This window comes from Apteryx mantelli, chromosome 25, assembly GCF_036417845.1.
Source record: "Apteryx mantelli isolate bAptMan1 chromosome 25, bAptMan1.hap1, whole genome shotgun sequence".
In the NCBI taxonomy this organism is placed as follows: Eukaryota; Metazoa; Chordata; class Aves; order Apterygiformes; family Apterygidae; genus Apteryx; species Apteryx mantelli.
The window spans coordinates 7,508,541-7,525,115 of NC_090002.1; the positions used below are offsets into that span (position 1 = coordinate 7,508,541).

The 16,575-nt window shown below is 44.2% G+C and overlaps 1 protein-coding gene across 5 annotated transcripts; it reads left to right on the forward strand.

Annotated features, from left to right (window-relative positions):
• Window positions 1-7,184: 7,184 nt before the first annotated feature.
• On the forward strand, window positions 7,185-14,689 carry TSPO2 (translocator protein 2). 5 transcript variants are annotated; one of them, XM_067310761.1, is made up of 5 exons: window positions 7,185-7,260; window positions 7,887-8,092; window positions 8,896-9,099; window positions 9,674-9,812; window positions 10,757-12,273. In XM_067310761.1, exons 3-5 carry the CDS (start codon window positions 8,927-8,929, stop codon window positions 10,937-10,939), a joined length of 495 nt encoding a protein of 164 aa, XP_067166862.1. In that variant the 5' UTR covers window positions 7,185-7,260; window positions 7,887-8,092; window positions 8,896-8,926; the 3' UTR covers window positions 10,940-12,273. The 5 variants fall into 5 exon arrangements, 3 of the variants coding, with proteins under 3 accessions (XP_067166862.1, XP_013797487.1, XP_013797486.2); XR_010886347.1 differs by lacking the exon at window positions 7,185-7,260 and adding an exon at window positions 13,571-14,689 and having other exon boundaries at window positions 7,267-8,092; window positions 10,757-11,116; XR_010886348.1 differs by lacking the exon at window positions 7,185-7,260 and adding an exon at window positions 12,865-13,567 and having other exon boundaries at window positions 7,267-8,092; window positions 10,757-11,116.
• Window positions 14,690-16,575: the final 1,886 nt, after the last annotated feature.

A 16,575-nucleotide genomic window follows, 5' to 3' on the forward strand; every position in this document is an offset into this window, starting at 1 on the left:
TTTCTACCACTGATATCTAGAATTTCGCATGGGAGCTGGCTGCCTTGACACAAATGAATTGAAGGAAACAGACCTTGATCTCCCATCTGAAATTAGAACACATACAGCAGTAAAGCTCCATGATTGACATGAACCTGTCACTAGCATCTCTGACAGCGATAGTGCCTTTGTGACAGTGCTGTGACAATAACTTGCAGCAAACTGTTTACTAAGCCAATGTTTCTTCCATCCTGTGAACTGGCAGCCAGCAGATCCAGATTCTTCTCCAGTTTACTCCCTTTTCCCACATCTAACTGACTTGCACTGAATAATCTCCCTGATGAATTGTGGTCTGGGCAAATTCAAGAGAAGACAACCCTGGAGGTATGTCTATAAGGTATACCATGGGCTGAGGTGTGCTTCTTCCAGCAGACATGACTCTGCTGACATATATGAAGTTGGGTTCTGTTCTGCTTTCACGGCAGTCATACAGCTTTTCAGATCAAAGCTGGTGTGTGTCCAGATATCAAGAGCTCTGGCAGAGCAAGTGCATGTCTGCATGCAAAATACTATTTAGACAAACCCGTATTATCAGATGGCCATGGGGAATACTGCAGTAATTCAATGCCCTTGGATGGATCTCTGGTGTAAAAGGAGGAACCTCTTCTACTAAAGTTAGAAGACTTGATTCAGCACAAAGCAAGCAATAGATTCACATTTCTCCTTACCCCAGTCATTAACAGAGACCAAACCATAACACTGTGTTTGTACAAGTTATTTTTCTAATTCAGAACTCCCTCACTGCAAAAATGCCCTCACATTTGCTTGTGCCATGTCCCTGCCAGTCAACTTGTTCACTAGAATAGTTGAGGGAAGTACCCTGGCATTTACCATATGCTGATTGTGCTCATTTGGGGGGATTTACACTCGTGATTTAGGTGGGGTCATTCTACACTTACTCTGCAGCACCAGGACCAAAGGTCAGAAAGTTGAAACTAGATGAGGACTAGACAGCTCAGATGACGCCCTCTTTGAGCTCTACAGCAGCACACAAATAGCACAAGATATTTCACAGCCCTTTTTCCTTGTGAACTTCTTGCAAAAATCTCTCTGTAGCTGAACAACAAATAAAATGGCCATGGCTCAGCTGCCTTTCCTTAAAAAATGAAGCAACCCTACCATCAAGGCACCAAGCAGCAAGGCTTTGCCAAGGTAGCATGACAGCTTTCTGAGACGAGATGAGTCATTTTTAGCAGCTGGCATATGTGAGTGAGGGGAAGGCAGACCCACCAAGACAGCAAAATTCTGGCACTCCGCAGCTTGTTCAGACAGATTTTGAACCTTGTCCTTAAAGTAGTTCATAGATGCTCATTTTGTTATTTGCAAGCAATGTTACTCCTGCTGCATCCCCATCTTTGTTACTCACTGATGCAGATGTTGTCAGAGGGAAAACATGACTGAGCGTCATTCCCAGCAGAGCGTTGTGCTCCATCCCTTCCAGACTTCACAGCTGGCAACTCCTCTGTTGCTGAACGTAAAAGACCGCGCTCCTGCAGAGGCCTGTGGCTGTGATAGGCTCGCGCAGGCCACCGCGCCAAGAGCAAGGCAATGGAGTAAATGCCGCCCACAGTTCCCCGAACTGATGAGTAACTGACCTTACCAGTCACCAGAGAAGGGCATCAGGAAAGGATGGTGCGTTTCTCCTGTGATCCAATTACTGTTTCTAACTGGAAGTTGCCCGGATGTGAAGCATCCGCTCTCCTTCACAACTGTCTGCAGCACTCTGGAGAAGGTGTTCTTCCAGGGTTCCACATGAGGCAATATTCACTTTATTCACACATCTCTACAGCTGGAAAAACTATAAACAAGAGAGACAGAATTATAATGATTCACTAATAAAAAACAAGTAGAGGTCCAAAATAATAGTAAAACCAGGATTAGAGCTGTTCAACTAAAGAAAAGGATGCATACTTCACAAGAAATAAATGAAGAGAAAACAAATTCACACCTTCAAAATGTTATTTTTTTCTTTCTTTAATAAAACTCTGATTTTCTGTAGAGTTTTTACTTTTATTTTCCCTTTGCTAGGAATTCCTTCTGCTCCCCATGATCTTTCACCTTCTCACTTTTTATTTCTGTTAAGATTAAAGAAACATTGGGAAAAATTGTTTTTCTCCCAACAAAAATTTTTCAAAGCATTGTTTTGATACACTTTGACAGATCCACATTTCTCAGTGAAATTATTTAGATGAAAAATATACAGTCACTGAAGTTTTCCCTATTAGTAGAAAGGGCATTTTCATTAAAAGAACAACAAAAATACTTTGATATAAATTTCACAGCCAATCTAATCTTTGCCCAAACTATAAAAAGTCAATAAATGTAGATTTAGAGCTAATGTTACTTCCCAGGTCATATGGAAGCCTTGTGTTAATAAATTAGGGTAGAATCTTGCTTCTACTAAAAATCCACGACAGTTGGTCCCTTTCCTCTTCATGCATTATCCGCAGCAATAAAAACTTTTCAGGCCTCCCTAATACCTAGACAAATCTCCCTGTCTCCAGGTTCTGTACTTACTGAGCCCTAGGCAAATCAAGAGCTTGATACCGCTCTCAGGCCTGGACGAGCTCCTGAGCAGGACCTTGGCCCCTCTCCTGCAGGCAGCTCCGCAGTGCTGCATTAGCAGGAGCGAAAGGTATGTTGCAGTCGCAGCCAGGCGGCAGGGTTAGCCAGGATGCGCGGTAGAAAGGGTTATGCTCTCCTGCGCTAGGAATAAACAGAGCCATTCAGTCTCCTAGAGTTGATCATTCAATCCCTGTTGCTGATGGTTGTTGCCGTTTCCCAGTTCAGCACCTGAGGGGAAATATCTGAGAGCTTTTTAGCTGCAGAAAACACAGCTGAGGGTTCAGAGGTTACCTGCTGCTTTTTTAAAACCTCAGGGAGTTAAGTACTGTTCCTTAGTTTCTGACTGTCCTCTGAAAAGGCCAACAGAAAACCCCCACCCCAATTTATATTTTCACTGGTAAACATCATGTCCTTACTACAGAGCTTTGCCCAGCTAGAAACTGGCACCAATGTAATTCAGGGCATGTCAGCATGTGAAAGTGAACTCGATTTAAGTCAGAGCATCACTTGAAACTGCAATAGCTTTTCTCAAATAACTCTACATGTAGGAGAGACCTTGAAATGCATGTTATACTGCTATATTAAGACAATATAAAATCCTTTGTGAACACTATGATTGGTGTTCACTTTAAACCTGATACCCCTGAGCCGTTGTAAATCCAACAGTTGAGAGCAGGACTTAGACACGGCTAAGCAGCTGAGCTGCGATAGCTCTCTTAACCCACTGCAATACAGCACCCTGCCAGTGACTTTGTGCCACTTCTGCAGCTTTTTCTGAGGCAAAGGCTGAGCGCTCAGAGACAAAAAGCCAGCCCTTCTACCCAGGCCACAGAGCGGCATCCTGGCAGTGTCAGAAGTCCAGCATCCTGCCACGCGCTGGGGCAGCACTGGTGGGGGACAGGGTACAGCATGGTCAGGGATACCAGAGTCACCGTGCTATGGGCGCTCGCTGACTTGACTGGAGCGCGACCAAGTACCCTGGTAAAGCAGGTACTACTGGTCTTGGTAGTTGAAGGCGAAATATTTTGTCACATTAGTGCTGGGCTAGGTCTGTGCACGTGGTTAATTAAAGACACTCGGCTAGAGAGCAGTAATTTGCTAAGCTGCAGCGACTTGAGTGTTTGCAATCATCTGCCTATCCCTGTGCTAAGCTACTCTTAAAATGAAAGAAGGGGTTGAACTGTATCCGTTAAAACTCATTTGTTTGGCTACCGAGGTACAATTTCTGCATATAGATAAAGCCGAACCATTCCATTTACGGTTATCACAAGTGGGCAGCCTTCTAGCCTTCACTAGGAATGTTACTAACAAACAAGCAATACTACGGGAGGCCCCAATATTCAAAACTTACCTCGAAACTCAGTCTGGCCTTCCAGTTCACAGCTAGCCGTGAACACGGCCCCTTTGCCCAGGAGGACGCGGAGTCCCAAGCCATGGGAGCCCTGAAGAACCACGACATGGGAGTCAGGAGGTGCGCCTGGTCCTCTCCACTGGCAGCGAGAAATCAAAAGCTGAGCCCTGAAAAGGAAGGGGATTTTTCCACTATTCATCTCACAACATAGTTTGTTCCTGTGACCAGCTATAATCAGCAAAAACAGAAGAAGGAGCTTATATCTTACAAAAGGGCAAGGGTCCCTGTACATCCAGATAGAGCCCAGGCTGTACACAGCCAGTGTCCTGCAGGTAATACTTTCTAAGACACTGCAAATTGCACTTTAATCCTAAGAAAGGTCTGTTTTAAAATTCCCTCTAGTGCAGAGAGGGTGGAAATTCAATCTGCAAGGTACTGGTAGTCAAGAAATCCACATCCAAGTTTTGAGTGACTCTGACGTCTTGCGCTGGCCTGCAGCAGGGCTAATGTTTATCTGCAGCCTGTTTCATACCCTTGCTCCATTGCAGAGGTGGACCTGGACTGGGTTACGGGTTTCATTCCCCCAGGGCCACCTCAACCAGGGGGTAAAGGAACAACGACCAGCTGAAACTTCTTAAATCATTTCATGTTATCCAAAATTATTATTCCTACATAATGGAAAACTTTTCAATGCAAGTTTTTTTCATAAAAATAAAAAAAGGCCTTTCAAACTGAAAACTGAAATGTTTTATTTTGCAATGTCAACACTGGCAGGTTTGAATTTTTCAGATACATGGTGATTGTCACAGAGGTTCCTCCCTGGCCACCTCTGTGTCCTTCGTGGCAACTCTGCAAACATACTCACTGTCTGATCAGAGGTAGACAAAACAGGCCAGGTTTATTGCTGATGTAAATCAAAGAAGCTCTGCTGACTTCTGTGGAGCATTGCAAATTTATGCCAAGAGCTGACCCGGCATCTCTATTTTCAAAACTAGGGCAGATTGAAATATGCTGTTTTTCAGTAATATATTCAGGTTAACAGGGCTTTTATATTTGGGAAATTAATCTTGCATTGACTGAAAACTTCTTGGGGCAACATGCAAAGGTTGCTAAGAAGAGGAAAACAAACACAGTTGTATAACTCAGTTCTCCCTCTTTTCTTTCATGAAAACATATTGCAGTGATATGGTAGTGATCTAAAACCCAGCACTAACATTACTGAAATATGCAGAAATATAGCCTGAAGTAGTACAGAAATGATTTTACTAAAAGGTAATATTACCTCATCTTGTATTACTGTAAAATGATTCAAACCAGAAATATTGAGACATAAATCTGTGGTAACAAAAGAGAAACAACACTGTGTAAGAGAAAGTCTTTCCGGTTCATTGCAAGAGTGTTCTTGCAAAGCATGTGCAAATATGTAAAAAGGGGGGCCCTGGGTATGTGCACACACTTGTGTTGGTTTGTCTGTGCACACGCTCATACTATATTTAAAATCAGTCTGGTCCCAGGACTGATCCTTGGTCAGGGCTACCAAAGACATTTCCCAAACTCAATCCTTGTCTTTCAACACTCGCTCTTACTGTCTCTTCTGCTTATCTACCCAACAGCCCTACTACCATCTCTCTCTTCTTCAGCTTAATCATTACCTAATAAACACCATATCAGATGCTATTCAGAAATCCAGACAAGTGATGTATACATTTTCTTGTTTAGAAAACAGACATTGTCCAGGCAACGATATCAAGTTAGTCTGCTGTGATCTAGTCTGCCGTGATCCACCTACCCCAATTTCACCAATTTACAAGGACTCTTGTGATTTGACCCTTAATTTTTAATTCATCCAGCATATTAGACTCCAAAATGGCCTGAAAATTTCGCTGCTATAGGCCAAGCAGATTATACTGAGTAATCGTGGTTTTGCACTCAAGCCCAGGGAAGGAAATACTACCAGCTGAAAACTGTTGAATTGCTTGCTTTCTGACCAAGTTGCCAAGGCCTCCTGAAGGTAATATTAACCAGCAATCTGCATGATTACTGCTTCAGCGGCCAGTCAGCAGTGAAGTGGCTGAATGCGACAGAAACCACTCTGTCACATACAGTAGCTGCACTGTTGCATGACAGAAGTTTCTAATTGCAGATAGCAACAGACTCTGAAAGGATATGCAGGTGGCTACTGCTAGATTAATGTGTGTTGCATCTGTTATTTCAAAGTGGCAATTACACTATAAAAACACACCATCTCAATAGCAGTCCATTGATTTTATGCTAACTGAAAACCTGGCCCTTTACATAGTTTTTTGTCTCTCTCCTCCCCCCAAAATAATTTTGTTCCAAGTACAATAAAATAAAAGATCTCATTGGTTCTATGTTATAACAGTAATATTATGTTCTGCTAGGAATCAGCAATCCTGCCTCCGGCCATGAAATTCAGGTAATGACCCATAACTGAAGTAAATTAGTGTTTAATTCCCCATTCCTTGCAGACAGCTTACTAATGGCAATTGATTTCTAGCTTTTTTCTTTTCCATTTAACATGCTCATGTAATGTCTTTATTTTAGATTCTAGTGGTTTCCAGTGATTTTAGCCAAAAGGCTAGTGTACAGGAGACCACAGAAAGCATCTAGTTAATCAGTGTTCTGTTAAACAACACGCTGGGGACTGAAACGGCAAACACAGTCTCATATACGCAGCTGGCTCCTTCTGTCTTTTACTCATACCCATGGACACATACATGTGCTGGGCCAGATGCTCAGCTGGAGTAAATCAGTGGAGCTCTGTTAATACCCACATAACATGCACACAAGTCATGCTATTATGCACCTACATACAGCAATCCCTTACGCACCAGCTCTTACACACTTACCATGTTCATTTGTACATGACACACTTCAGCACATACTTTCTCACATGTGATGCACTCCCAGCCAGATAAATAGGTGCTGCCCAGTCGCCTGCAGTCACCCTCTGACCTACAGACAAGACGCTTGTCAGCAAACCAAGCCAAGAGGCAGAGCCTCACGTGTGGCTTCTATGTGGCGTTTGAATGAGGAGCTGGATCCACCCTCTGCAGACAGTTACTCAACCACCACCAAAGATCCCCTGTAATTCTTGCAGAGTGTGGGCTCTCTTGTGTAATCTGATAGAGCCACACACCCACCCACGCCCTTTTTTCTGCTATTTAGGTAAAACTCAGCTGCCAATTTCTTCACTGTACAGAAGCACCAGCATTAGAGAGAGGAGCTGGCCTTGGAAATCCAACCCACTTTCTTTGCAAGGGAGGGAAAGGCAGTAAGAGACGGTAAGGTGTTTATAGCTCAAACCCTGTCCGTTGCAACAGCCGGGAGCCAAAACAGAGCATTATCATAAGGTGTTCTTTTCAACCCTTAGTTACCTCCGCAGCCTCTACCAGGCTAGTTTGGCAACTACACGGCAGTTGGGAGGGGGTAAAAGTCTACTTTTCCCATTTTCCTTTTCTATAGATGCAATATTACAATGCTGTTTTACACTTTAAAAACAGGACTAACAGCTATTATTTTGCTCAGTGTTGGCTGGATTTTCTGGTTCTAAAGACACTTTAATAGTACTATAAATTGTCTGGTAAAGGAGTTGTTAGAGATGGTGTCTGGAGTATTTGTCCCTTACTGATGTGTAAATTGGTTTGTGCTGCTGGTGTGTGTTTCTAAAGATGAATGCTTTGTAGCATGATGATAATAATAATAATTAGCACAGGATATAGCAATGTGTTAACTGTGAATTAAAATCCCAAACAGAGATGACTATGCAGATAAGTTCTTTCCTCCTGCTCTCTGTTCCCCTGACCAGCATTCAGAGTGTCAGGTTCCCAGGGACATTTCTCTGGATGAGGGAATTTTCTGAGTCTGCTTCTCTGTTCTTGCATTGCTAAAAACAACAATCTTTCCCAAGTGCATTTCCTCAGGTGTCTTTTGCACTGATGCTGACAGCAAGTACAAAACTGCTGCACTCCTGGAGAGTCCTATGTGTTATCCCAGATGAATGCTAATTCAGCTTTAGTTCATGAATGGATCAAAAGGGAAGGCCAATGTAGTGGCAGATGGAGGAAGGACACAACACTAACAGGTTCAGAAGCCTACTGATGATGGCAGGGGAAGGTACGGGACAGAATGAAATGCTAGATATTATCCTTATCACAGCTGTCTTGTGTGGGAGCATAATGTAATTATTAAAGTAAATGTTCCTTCCTTTTATGCAATGAAGTTGTAAAACTGTGAGCAAGTCAGGAAACTGCTGGTGTGTCTCAGCTTACCCATTTGTGATACAGAGGTAAGAATCCACCTCTGCCTGCTAGGACTGCGGAGAGGATTAAACAACGTTCATAGATCACTTAAAAATTGGTGAAAGAACATTGTCTTAGTGTAGATCTCATTTAAAATATAAATCCATGGTGAAAAATTAGCTGAAGTCAGAAGAGAGTGGGGTCCTGGGCATGATGTGTCCGAGTTTTCGTACTCAGAGCAGCATGCAGAGGAGAGATAACAGCTCTGCTGAGATGTGTAGCCTCCATGAATGTACATTAAAATTTGTACACTGACTTATGCATTCCGAAGCAGAATGATAAAAGTACCTGCAGTCTTGTCTTCTAAGGATATAACCACCTTAGGTGAACTCTGTCACAAATATATTGTAAGAAACTATGAAATAGCAAGGAGGAGCCAGTTCGCTTAGTAGACCAAGGAGAAAATATAATCACAACAAGAATAATTTCCCCTACGTCACAGGCAGGCAGATGGACAGAGCGGAGTCAGTGGCAGAGCTGAATACAATTTTAAACACTTATCTTCTGGCTTAGCCACTAAAGTGAAATATAGGCATTAGAGAGAAAGCTTGAAAGATGAAGGTGGGAAAAAATGTTCTTTCTAAGTGATGATCAATTATTGCTTTTAATTTACAACAGGCAAAAGACTACTTCAACTCACCAAAGAAGGATGTGGGCTCATACCGTTGGTTTTACTGTCCTGCCTCATGTTGGAGGATTCCTTGGCTGGTTCATTAATCGCAAAGAAGTGCCTGTTTGGTATGAGAAGCTAAAGAAACCTTCCTGGTGTCCACCCCGCAAAGTATTCCCTGTGGCTTGGACTGTCCTGTACACTGGCATGGGGTAAGTTCTGCCTACCACTTCATCTCTTGTCCTGCTGTTTTTGATCCCTAACAGAGCAGTCATTTCAGGCTCTTCATTCATTCACTTTTAGGATATCCCTTTTCCCCAGATCAGCAAGGCATGTCAGGTATACTTATTCCCAGCAGATGAAGTGCAGCCTGAGCTGCTTTCTGGACTGAGTTCCTCAGCTTCACACTGCAGGCTATGTTTTTGGCCAGGGACGCAGCCCACACTTACCGCTGTGAACGCATATTTAAAGCAGTCACTGCCCTGGGAAAAATGTGGGCCACATAGGTATGAAACGGACCATGGGTTTGAGAGTAGTGAGGGACATGGATGCAGCCGACTTTCAGTCAAATAAAACTCTCATGCAAACCCACTTTGCAAGACACTTTTCCATGAAAAGAGTACTTGTATTTGAGGTTTACAGCATTGTAGTCACATTCTTGGAGTTGTCTTGGTCCAAAAGAGGTGAAAAATGCCCTTTGATACTAAATTCCAATAATCCCAGTCTCTGGAAGCCAGAACTGACTGCAGGACAGCAAAACACTAATGTGGGTTTTCCTCTTCACAGCTATGCCTCTTATCTGATCTGGAATGACCTGGGTGGCTGCAACAGCAAAGCCATCATCCCGCTTGGCCTCTATGGGGCTCAACTGGCCTTGAACTGGGCTTGGCCTCCCTTCTTCTTCGGTATACATAACTTAAAGATGGTAATGTATCTAGACATACATTCATCTGCTGGAGACTTGTTTGCTGGTGTCCCTGCTACTGTTTTGGGGTTTGTTGGGAGGGTTTCTAACCAGCATTATATAACAGAGGAGTGTAAACAGAGCTGCAAGAAGGGCTTTTCTCAGATATAGTTCATACTGCACCTGGTTCTAGACAATGATATCAGTCCCTTGCATTTCTCACTCTGCTCTCGTCATTCAGATAGCTGGCTCTGCTGGAGCAGGGCGGCAGATCAGGGAGTCAATAGTCCAGCTGCTGCATCTCCTAGTTAAGGATTCAGGGTTAGAGATAAGTCTCTCTGAGAGTCACACCCTTCCCTAGCAAGCAGCAAAGTTAGGGCCTCTTTAGGGGTGTATTAGCTATGAGTGGCTTATCGGGCAATACAATGCAATGTGCATAGTGGAGTCAGTGGGAGGATACACACCGAAGAAAGATACGGCGTAGCAGCATTGAACACTGGTGGTGTATTCAAAAAGCACTTAGCTCAGGTGTCAAGACCTGGGGATTATGGAGATGCAGAGTAGGGCTTATGCTTCTATCTGAATTTTGTCACTCTGTGCACGAAAGGTACATTTAGAAAGTCTGTGAAGTGATAATAGCTATTCGTACTGCTGTAAGCATGTTGCTGATCTGCCTACATAGGCATTATCAGTAGAAGGAGCCACTGATCATCATAAACAGTCTATTAACCTGCGGAACTTGACAGCAAAAAAAACTGACATTGGCCTTGACTCCTGGTGTGATGCATTCAGATCTCACTGACCAGAGTTCAGAGCCAAGGTTCTGGGGTTTAGGACCAGTCTAGGTGGCTTTTCAGTGCTAAATTTCCCTGAGTGCTATTTTACCTCACTGCCTTTAGTAGGAGTGCTTATGGTCTTGTCCCAAGAGTGAGCATCAGAGTAATTTTCTTCTCTCTGCTCTCCAGGCACTGATTGACATCCTGTGCTTAGATGGCCTGGTGATAGGCACGATGTGCTCGTGGTACCGCATTAACAAGATAGCAACGCTATTGATGGTGCCTTACTTGGGCTGGCTGGCCATGGCGACTTGTCTCACAATCCGCATCTGGAAGGACAACCCTGAGCAAAAACCAGGAAAGACTGAATAAGAGCTAGACAGAAATGAAGACATTTTGTGAAATTAAACTATGCTGATGCGAACCAAGATCTAGTAATCTGGGGGTGATTCACTTTAGGACAGGCATCAGAACATGCCTCCTCCTCCCCCTTTCATCAAGGTTGTGTGAAAGAAAAGTTTGCACCATGCACCTGTGTGTTCCCTTAAGGTAATCATGCATTTTTAACCTGAGAACCTTTTCTTCCAGCACTGTAGAGGTTTTGGGGCTACAGCTGTATGGTGACCTTAATTGTACCAGGCCAAATTCCATCAGCCAAATTAGGATCTCTTATACCAGTATAATTCAGAGTAGCAGTCCTGGAATCAGTGAAACCGCTCTGGACTGCTACCAGTCCCCAAGAGAGCAGAACTTGTTCACACACATGGTAGATCCTATCTCTTCTTCTGGGACCAAACAAAAATGACCTTCACTCACACAAACTAATTTTTAAAAACTTACTTGTTTTTTTTTGCTATTCTTGCTGTTGCTTCATTTTCATGTCTCATCTGGTCTGCACTTTTTACCATAACCTTTTTATCTGACAGTTACTGAGCAAGCAGTAATCTGTCTTGTTCTGCCAGTGAAAGGAGACTGGGCACTTTAACTTCTATTTGTGGAGTATTGCACTTCTTGAGTTTCCTGCTCCAGGATAAAGCAACAATGATTAGAATGCAAATGCTTGTCCCAAGAGGAAATTTCTCTCTTCCACCTGTGTGTGCTATTCCTCACCAGAAAAGAAAAACTAACATCAGTGCCTTTGAAAAAATACTTAAAATATTTTTAAGTACTGAAACACAGGAGCTTTTGTAAAATTAAAAGCTTGCTCACATTGCCTTGAAGGTTGTAATTACATGATTGCCAAAAGGTCCCATGCAAAGTCTGTCAGGTGCAGTACAGATATCTTACTCAGAGTCCTTCCATTACTAAAGATTAATCAGGCAATCAGGAATTAATCAGGAATGATTAAACTATACATAGTATTCAAGAGAAATATGACCAACCCATGATACAGAATCAGACACAAAAGGTGAATGGACTAGCTCTCTCCATGCTTTATTCTGGCCCTTGTGTTTGCTAGATCAGAGACTTAAATGTTGCTGTCTATTGGGGAATATTTACTATTATTTTTGTTAATTGATAGAAGCAATGTATGTGAAGAAAAGCGGTAAGTGTATCTTCTTTCTGGCAGCTGACTGTAGATTAAGGTGGGTGGGTAAAGGAATAGGTTTATTAGGGAAGGGGGAAGGGGGAGGAGGCTTAGCTGGGGATGTAAAATAAATTGTACTTGCTTTTAATAAAACCAAGACATTTTTGTTCGGAAAATAAATAAAACCAAGTTATTCTTGCTTTACTAGTGTGGCACTAGGTTTGCAAAAGGGACTGGAAAAAGCTCAAGGGATCCTGTCTGAAGCCCGTGGTTTGCGCTCTGTCTGCAAAGAGAAGGGGATTGGCAACAAGGCTCTGCAGGGCTCCAGCAGCCAAACTCCTAAGTGTGTGTTAGGAGCAAAGGGGCTGTGTGGGTTTCAAGCCTAAGGGTCCCAAATGTTCCTTCTGTCGGGGTCTCTGCAGAGCAGAGACACACCCACTTGGAGATGCGTTCCCATAACAGGCTTCTCCATTGTACTTCACCCACAGCATTAAGTTAAGGAAGCTAATTCTTGCTGGACCCTTTGATCAGCAATAGGTCGGGGTCTGGAGGTCTTTCCTGAGTCACATCAAGCCTGATTTTCAGGCTGAATCTTCCTCGGTCCAACTAACTTGGTGGAAGAGCTGGGTGCTCAGCAGGGCTGAAAGCTAGGCCCAAGAGAAACAAATACCAATAGTTCACAGCACTTGACATTTGTGGCATCCTTTTAAAATTTGGCATTATATCTTGTTTCATCATTTTGATCCCATCCATTATTTTTCCCTTCCAGCTACAGGACACCTTTATTCAGGACTGCTGTTGCAAGCACATTGCTGATGTCTCCCAAGTAAAGGATACCTAAGAACAGGCCCCTGGATAGATGCGACTGTAAGCAGCTGTAGGGCTATGAAGCACTGAGCACATCAAGCAGCACTAGAAAGATCATAAGCTACTTAAAAACACCCACCTATATATCTCAGGGCTTTATATGGCTGTGTATTACCACTGTGCTTATTTACAGTAATGACTAGTCTGTATCTTCCAGGGAGCCACATGTCAAAGGACAGGAAGACATAAACTATTTCTTTTTAAAAAGAAACTAATATCTGCACTGGAGATTCAGTTCAGTGGAGTTAAGAATGATTTAGGGCAACTGAACGTCATTATGTCTGTCCTTTCCTAGTTAGCACAGCAAAGCCACAAGGACTAGAGATGAGCAGAGCCATCTAGTGAAGCCATGAGGATAAGGCATGTCTGTATAGGGTTCTCTGCTTCTAAAAAGGGAAAGGATATTATTTAAATCACATTTAAGTCGGTAAGTGACTCTAGATCTGGTTAAAACCTGCAACATTTTAATAACATTTCCAAATTGAATATATGGATACATAGGTGATCAGCTTTCATAAATTCCTCCTCCCTCCCCTTCTTCCCATTTTTTCAGACAGGTAAAGTAAAACCTTGTATTAAGAATAACAGATTTTTTTTGAACTTTTCAGGCTTGCCCTCTATGCCTTCCCATTCTCCCAACCAGTGTGACTAGTTGACTTGTTCTTGTCATCATTTCAGTTCCTCTTCCCTCCAGTCCACCTATAAATCTACAGTGAGCTTCTCTTTGCTACTTGCATTTTCTTGCAAGCAACAAAAATAGCAGATGTTCCTAAGCATTATGTGCAATATAGGTAATAGCCTAAAATCAATAGACAAATTTAAATTCTGCAAAGCACCCTCTTGTATTAATATTTAAAGCATTGTTTAGTATACTTGCTATTTAAACAGACACACTAAAACTCTTTGCATAAAAATAACTTTAACAGCATTTCACAGTCAGCCATCTAGAAAATTTCTTATTTATCTTGTGCAGTGCAGAGCAAAAGCAGTCTCTGCCCTTGTGCAGCTCCAGGGCCCGGGTTTCCCCTCAGCGCTACGTGAAATGGCTTTTGCTCCTGGTGACACCCTGGCTGGAACAAGTACACGGCCACGCAGCCCTCCATTGCAGATCTTGCCTGGATCCGGCCCCATGTTACAGTCAAACCGACAAAATGGAAGAGGAAAGAAAGGCCTAGAGAGGCGCTAGAAATCCAACCCAAGGTTAGGACCCTGGCTTGTTGAAATCAGTGAAACTGCCCGTTCACGAGCGAGAGGATTTCACCTGAGGTCTCTTGTGCGTGAGCTCGGGGCCCTGTTCCCTGCTGTACATCGTCTTTCTGAAGGGCCCTTTTCCCCACCGAATCCAGAGGAGCACTGAGAGGTTTCGCTTATGCCAGCATTAACCAGGCGGCCGGCAGAGTGGATCCCTAACACCTCAGCAGGCACGCGAGGCTTTTGTTCAGCCGCCCTATATTAGCTTATGGAGTGGGTACCGTGTTCCGTCCCCGTCGTGGTCCGCCTGATCCAGCAGTGACTCAGATAAACGCCATGCGTTGGTGACAGCTTTCATAGGGTCGTGGCATTTAGAGAGGAGACACCTCTCAGATCACCATGTCTAATAATGATCCCTCTCTTCATCTGATATTAAACCGATTGTACACTTGATCTTACCCCCCTGGGCACACACCCTCTGGCTGCTGGATACACGATATTTGTGCATAAACAAAAGCTTCCTGACTTACAATCCAGCTTTTTTTCCTAACCCTTGTCTCATTTATAATTTACCAGCTGTTTCAGAAGACACTCTAGCTCCAATGGTAGGGAACTTTAATTGAGTTACTGCTGTCTGTGGAGCTATGCTAAAAGGTAGAGTTAAAAGCTAGAGAGGATTTGCTACGGCGCATGCGCAAGCCAAGCTTAAGCAAGTGCCGACTGTGAGCCTGTAGCTCTCCCCACCACCCTTTCGATAGCACCGGGTGGCGCAGAATACGCATTCCTGTGGCTTTGAGCACCCGCAGCGTGGCTGGGGCTGACCTCACCCTTGAACAGCTCCCCGTAAAACTGCAGCAGCAGAAACCCAGCAGGAAGGAGGTTACGCTGCCTGGAGCTGTCATTAACTTTAAATTGGGCTTCCAATTAATCAGACAGCCAGCAGCGTCTGCCAACAAAACGGACTCCTTCCCTGCTCTACAGCAATGTAGTTAATGGGTGTGTGTGTGTGTGTTGGGCACTGGGGATCGAGAGCCAGAGAGGCCAGGCTCCAGCAGCGAAGATAAGGAAGGCAAGGAGGTGAGAGCATCACGTCTCTCTCCCTGCACCACAGCTCACTTCAGCTCTGCTGTACTGCCTTTCGCAGGGAACGAGCATTCAGCACAGAAGAGGACAAGTGCACTATTCAGGGCAAACCTGTAGGATTCTGCAGTGCCTGAAAGCAGTGTTTTCCGACACCTTCTCTTAAATCTTGGCAATATTGTCCCGCAGCAGGTTGGAAGGGGTAGAAGGGGCAGGTGAGGGCCTACCAGGGCTAAGGGAAGGAAAGCTGCCTCTGCACATCACTGTCAGAGAGTGTTTATTTATTTATCACGTAACGGTAGTTACAGCTGGAAAAAGCAGGAGGGGGATTGCTGCCAGACAATGTATCTAGGGAGATGTTTTGTTACTGCCACCAGCTGTCCCCTTGGAATAGAGAGGACGTCTGAGCCATGACTCACGCAGCCAGTATCTTATTTCACTCTCGGCTCCATCCGAAAATGTTCCTCCAGCCTGGGAATGCAACAAAGCCTCCCTTCCCTAGCAAGGACTTTTGCAGCCAGGTCTCTTCTACTGCCCCTCTGTGATCAGGACAGGGTAATGACCATTTGCACGTAGCAAAGTAACTCCTGCAATTAGGAGAGGACCAGCAAATGACTAGGCCAGGAGACAGATCAAGAGAATGAAGTACAATGTTTTTAACTTTATACATGAGATACTCATTTAAGATAGGAGAAAAGTCACCAGATTGTTTGGAGATGTCTCTAAAGTCAGTGGAAAAACTCTTCTGGACTTAGATGGATGCAGGATGAGATCTTAATATCCAAGAATCCAACAAAGCCAGAACGATCTTCCCAGAACAGGTTGCCATCTTAGCCTTGCCCTGCTAGCCCACTTTGCTGGCAGCATTCCCACTTATTGCAGACAAAGCTCTTCAAGTCTTACCGTAGATTTGGCGTCTTTGAGGCCTACCCTTTCCCCTCCGTATTACTTCATCTAGCTCTGCTCAGGCCTTCTGGCCGTGATGCCCTGATACAGTGGATTCAGGCATTTTACAGGGCGGAGACAGCCTGCCAGATGTGGCAGGACACTTCTGTCATAGGATGGAGAACGGCCTCTGGCAGGAAACCACACCTTGGGGTCGTGCCACTGAGAGGCATGTGGCTCCACGGCCCATCTCGTGGCTGCAGAGCAGGGTCCTGGTCCCTCCCGTTGGAGGCTATCTCATGCAAGGTGCAGCTGCCTAACAGGATTACCTACTGGGGAAGAGTCCAGAGCTACCGGCTGCATCCGGCCTGCTGGGTCACGGGGAGAGGCTACACGGTTCTGCTGTAAATGAGCATGATTTAGCCCTTTCTGTGGGGGAACAACCGGTGAGAGGCAA

Excerpts from the sequence above, each read along its gene's own strand:
- TSPO2 (XM_067310761.1), top strand. The coding sequence starts at position 8,927 with ATGTGGGCTCATACCGTTGGTTTTACTGTCCTGCCTCATGTTGGAGGA. Across the intron at positions 9,100-9,673 it reads GTCCTGTACACTGGCATGGG|CTATGCCTCTTATCTGATCT; the intron begins GTAAGTTCTGCC and ends TCCTCTTCACAG. Across the intron at positions 9,813-10,756 it reads GTATACATAACTTAAAGATG|GCACTGATTGACATCCTGTG; the intron begins GTAATGTATCTA and ends TCTGCTCTCCAG.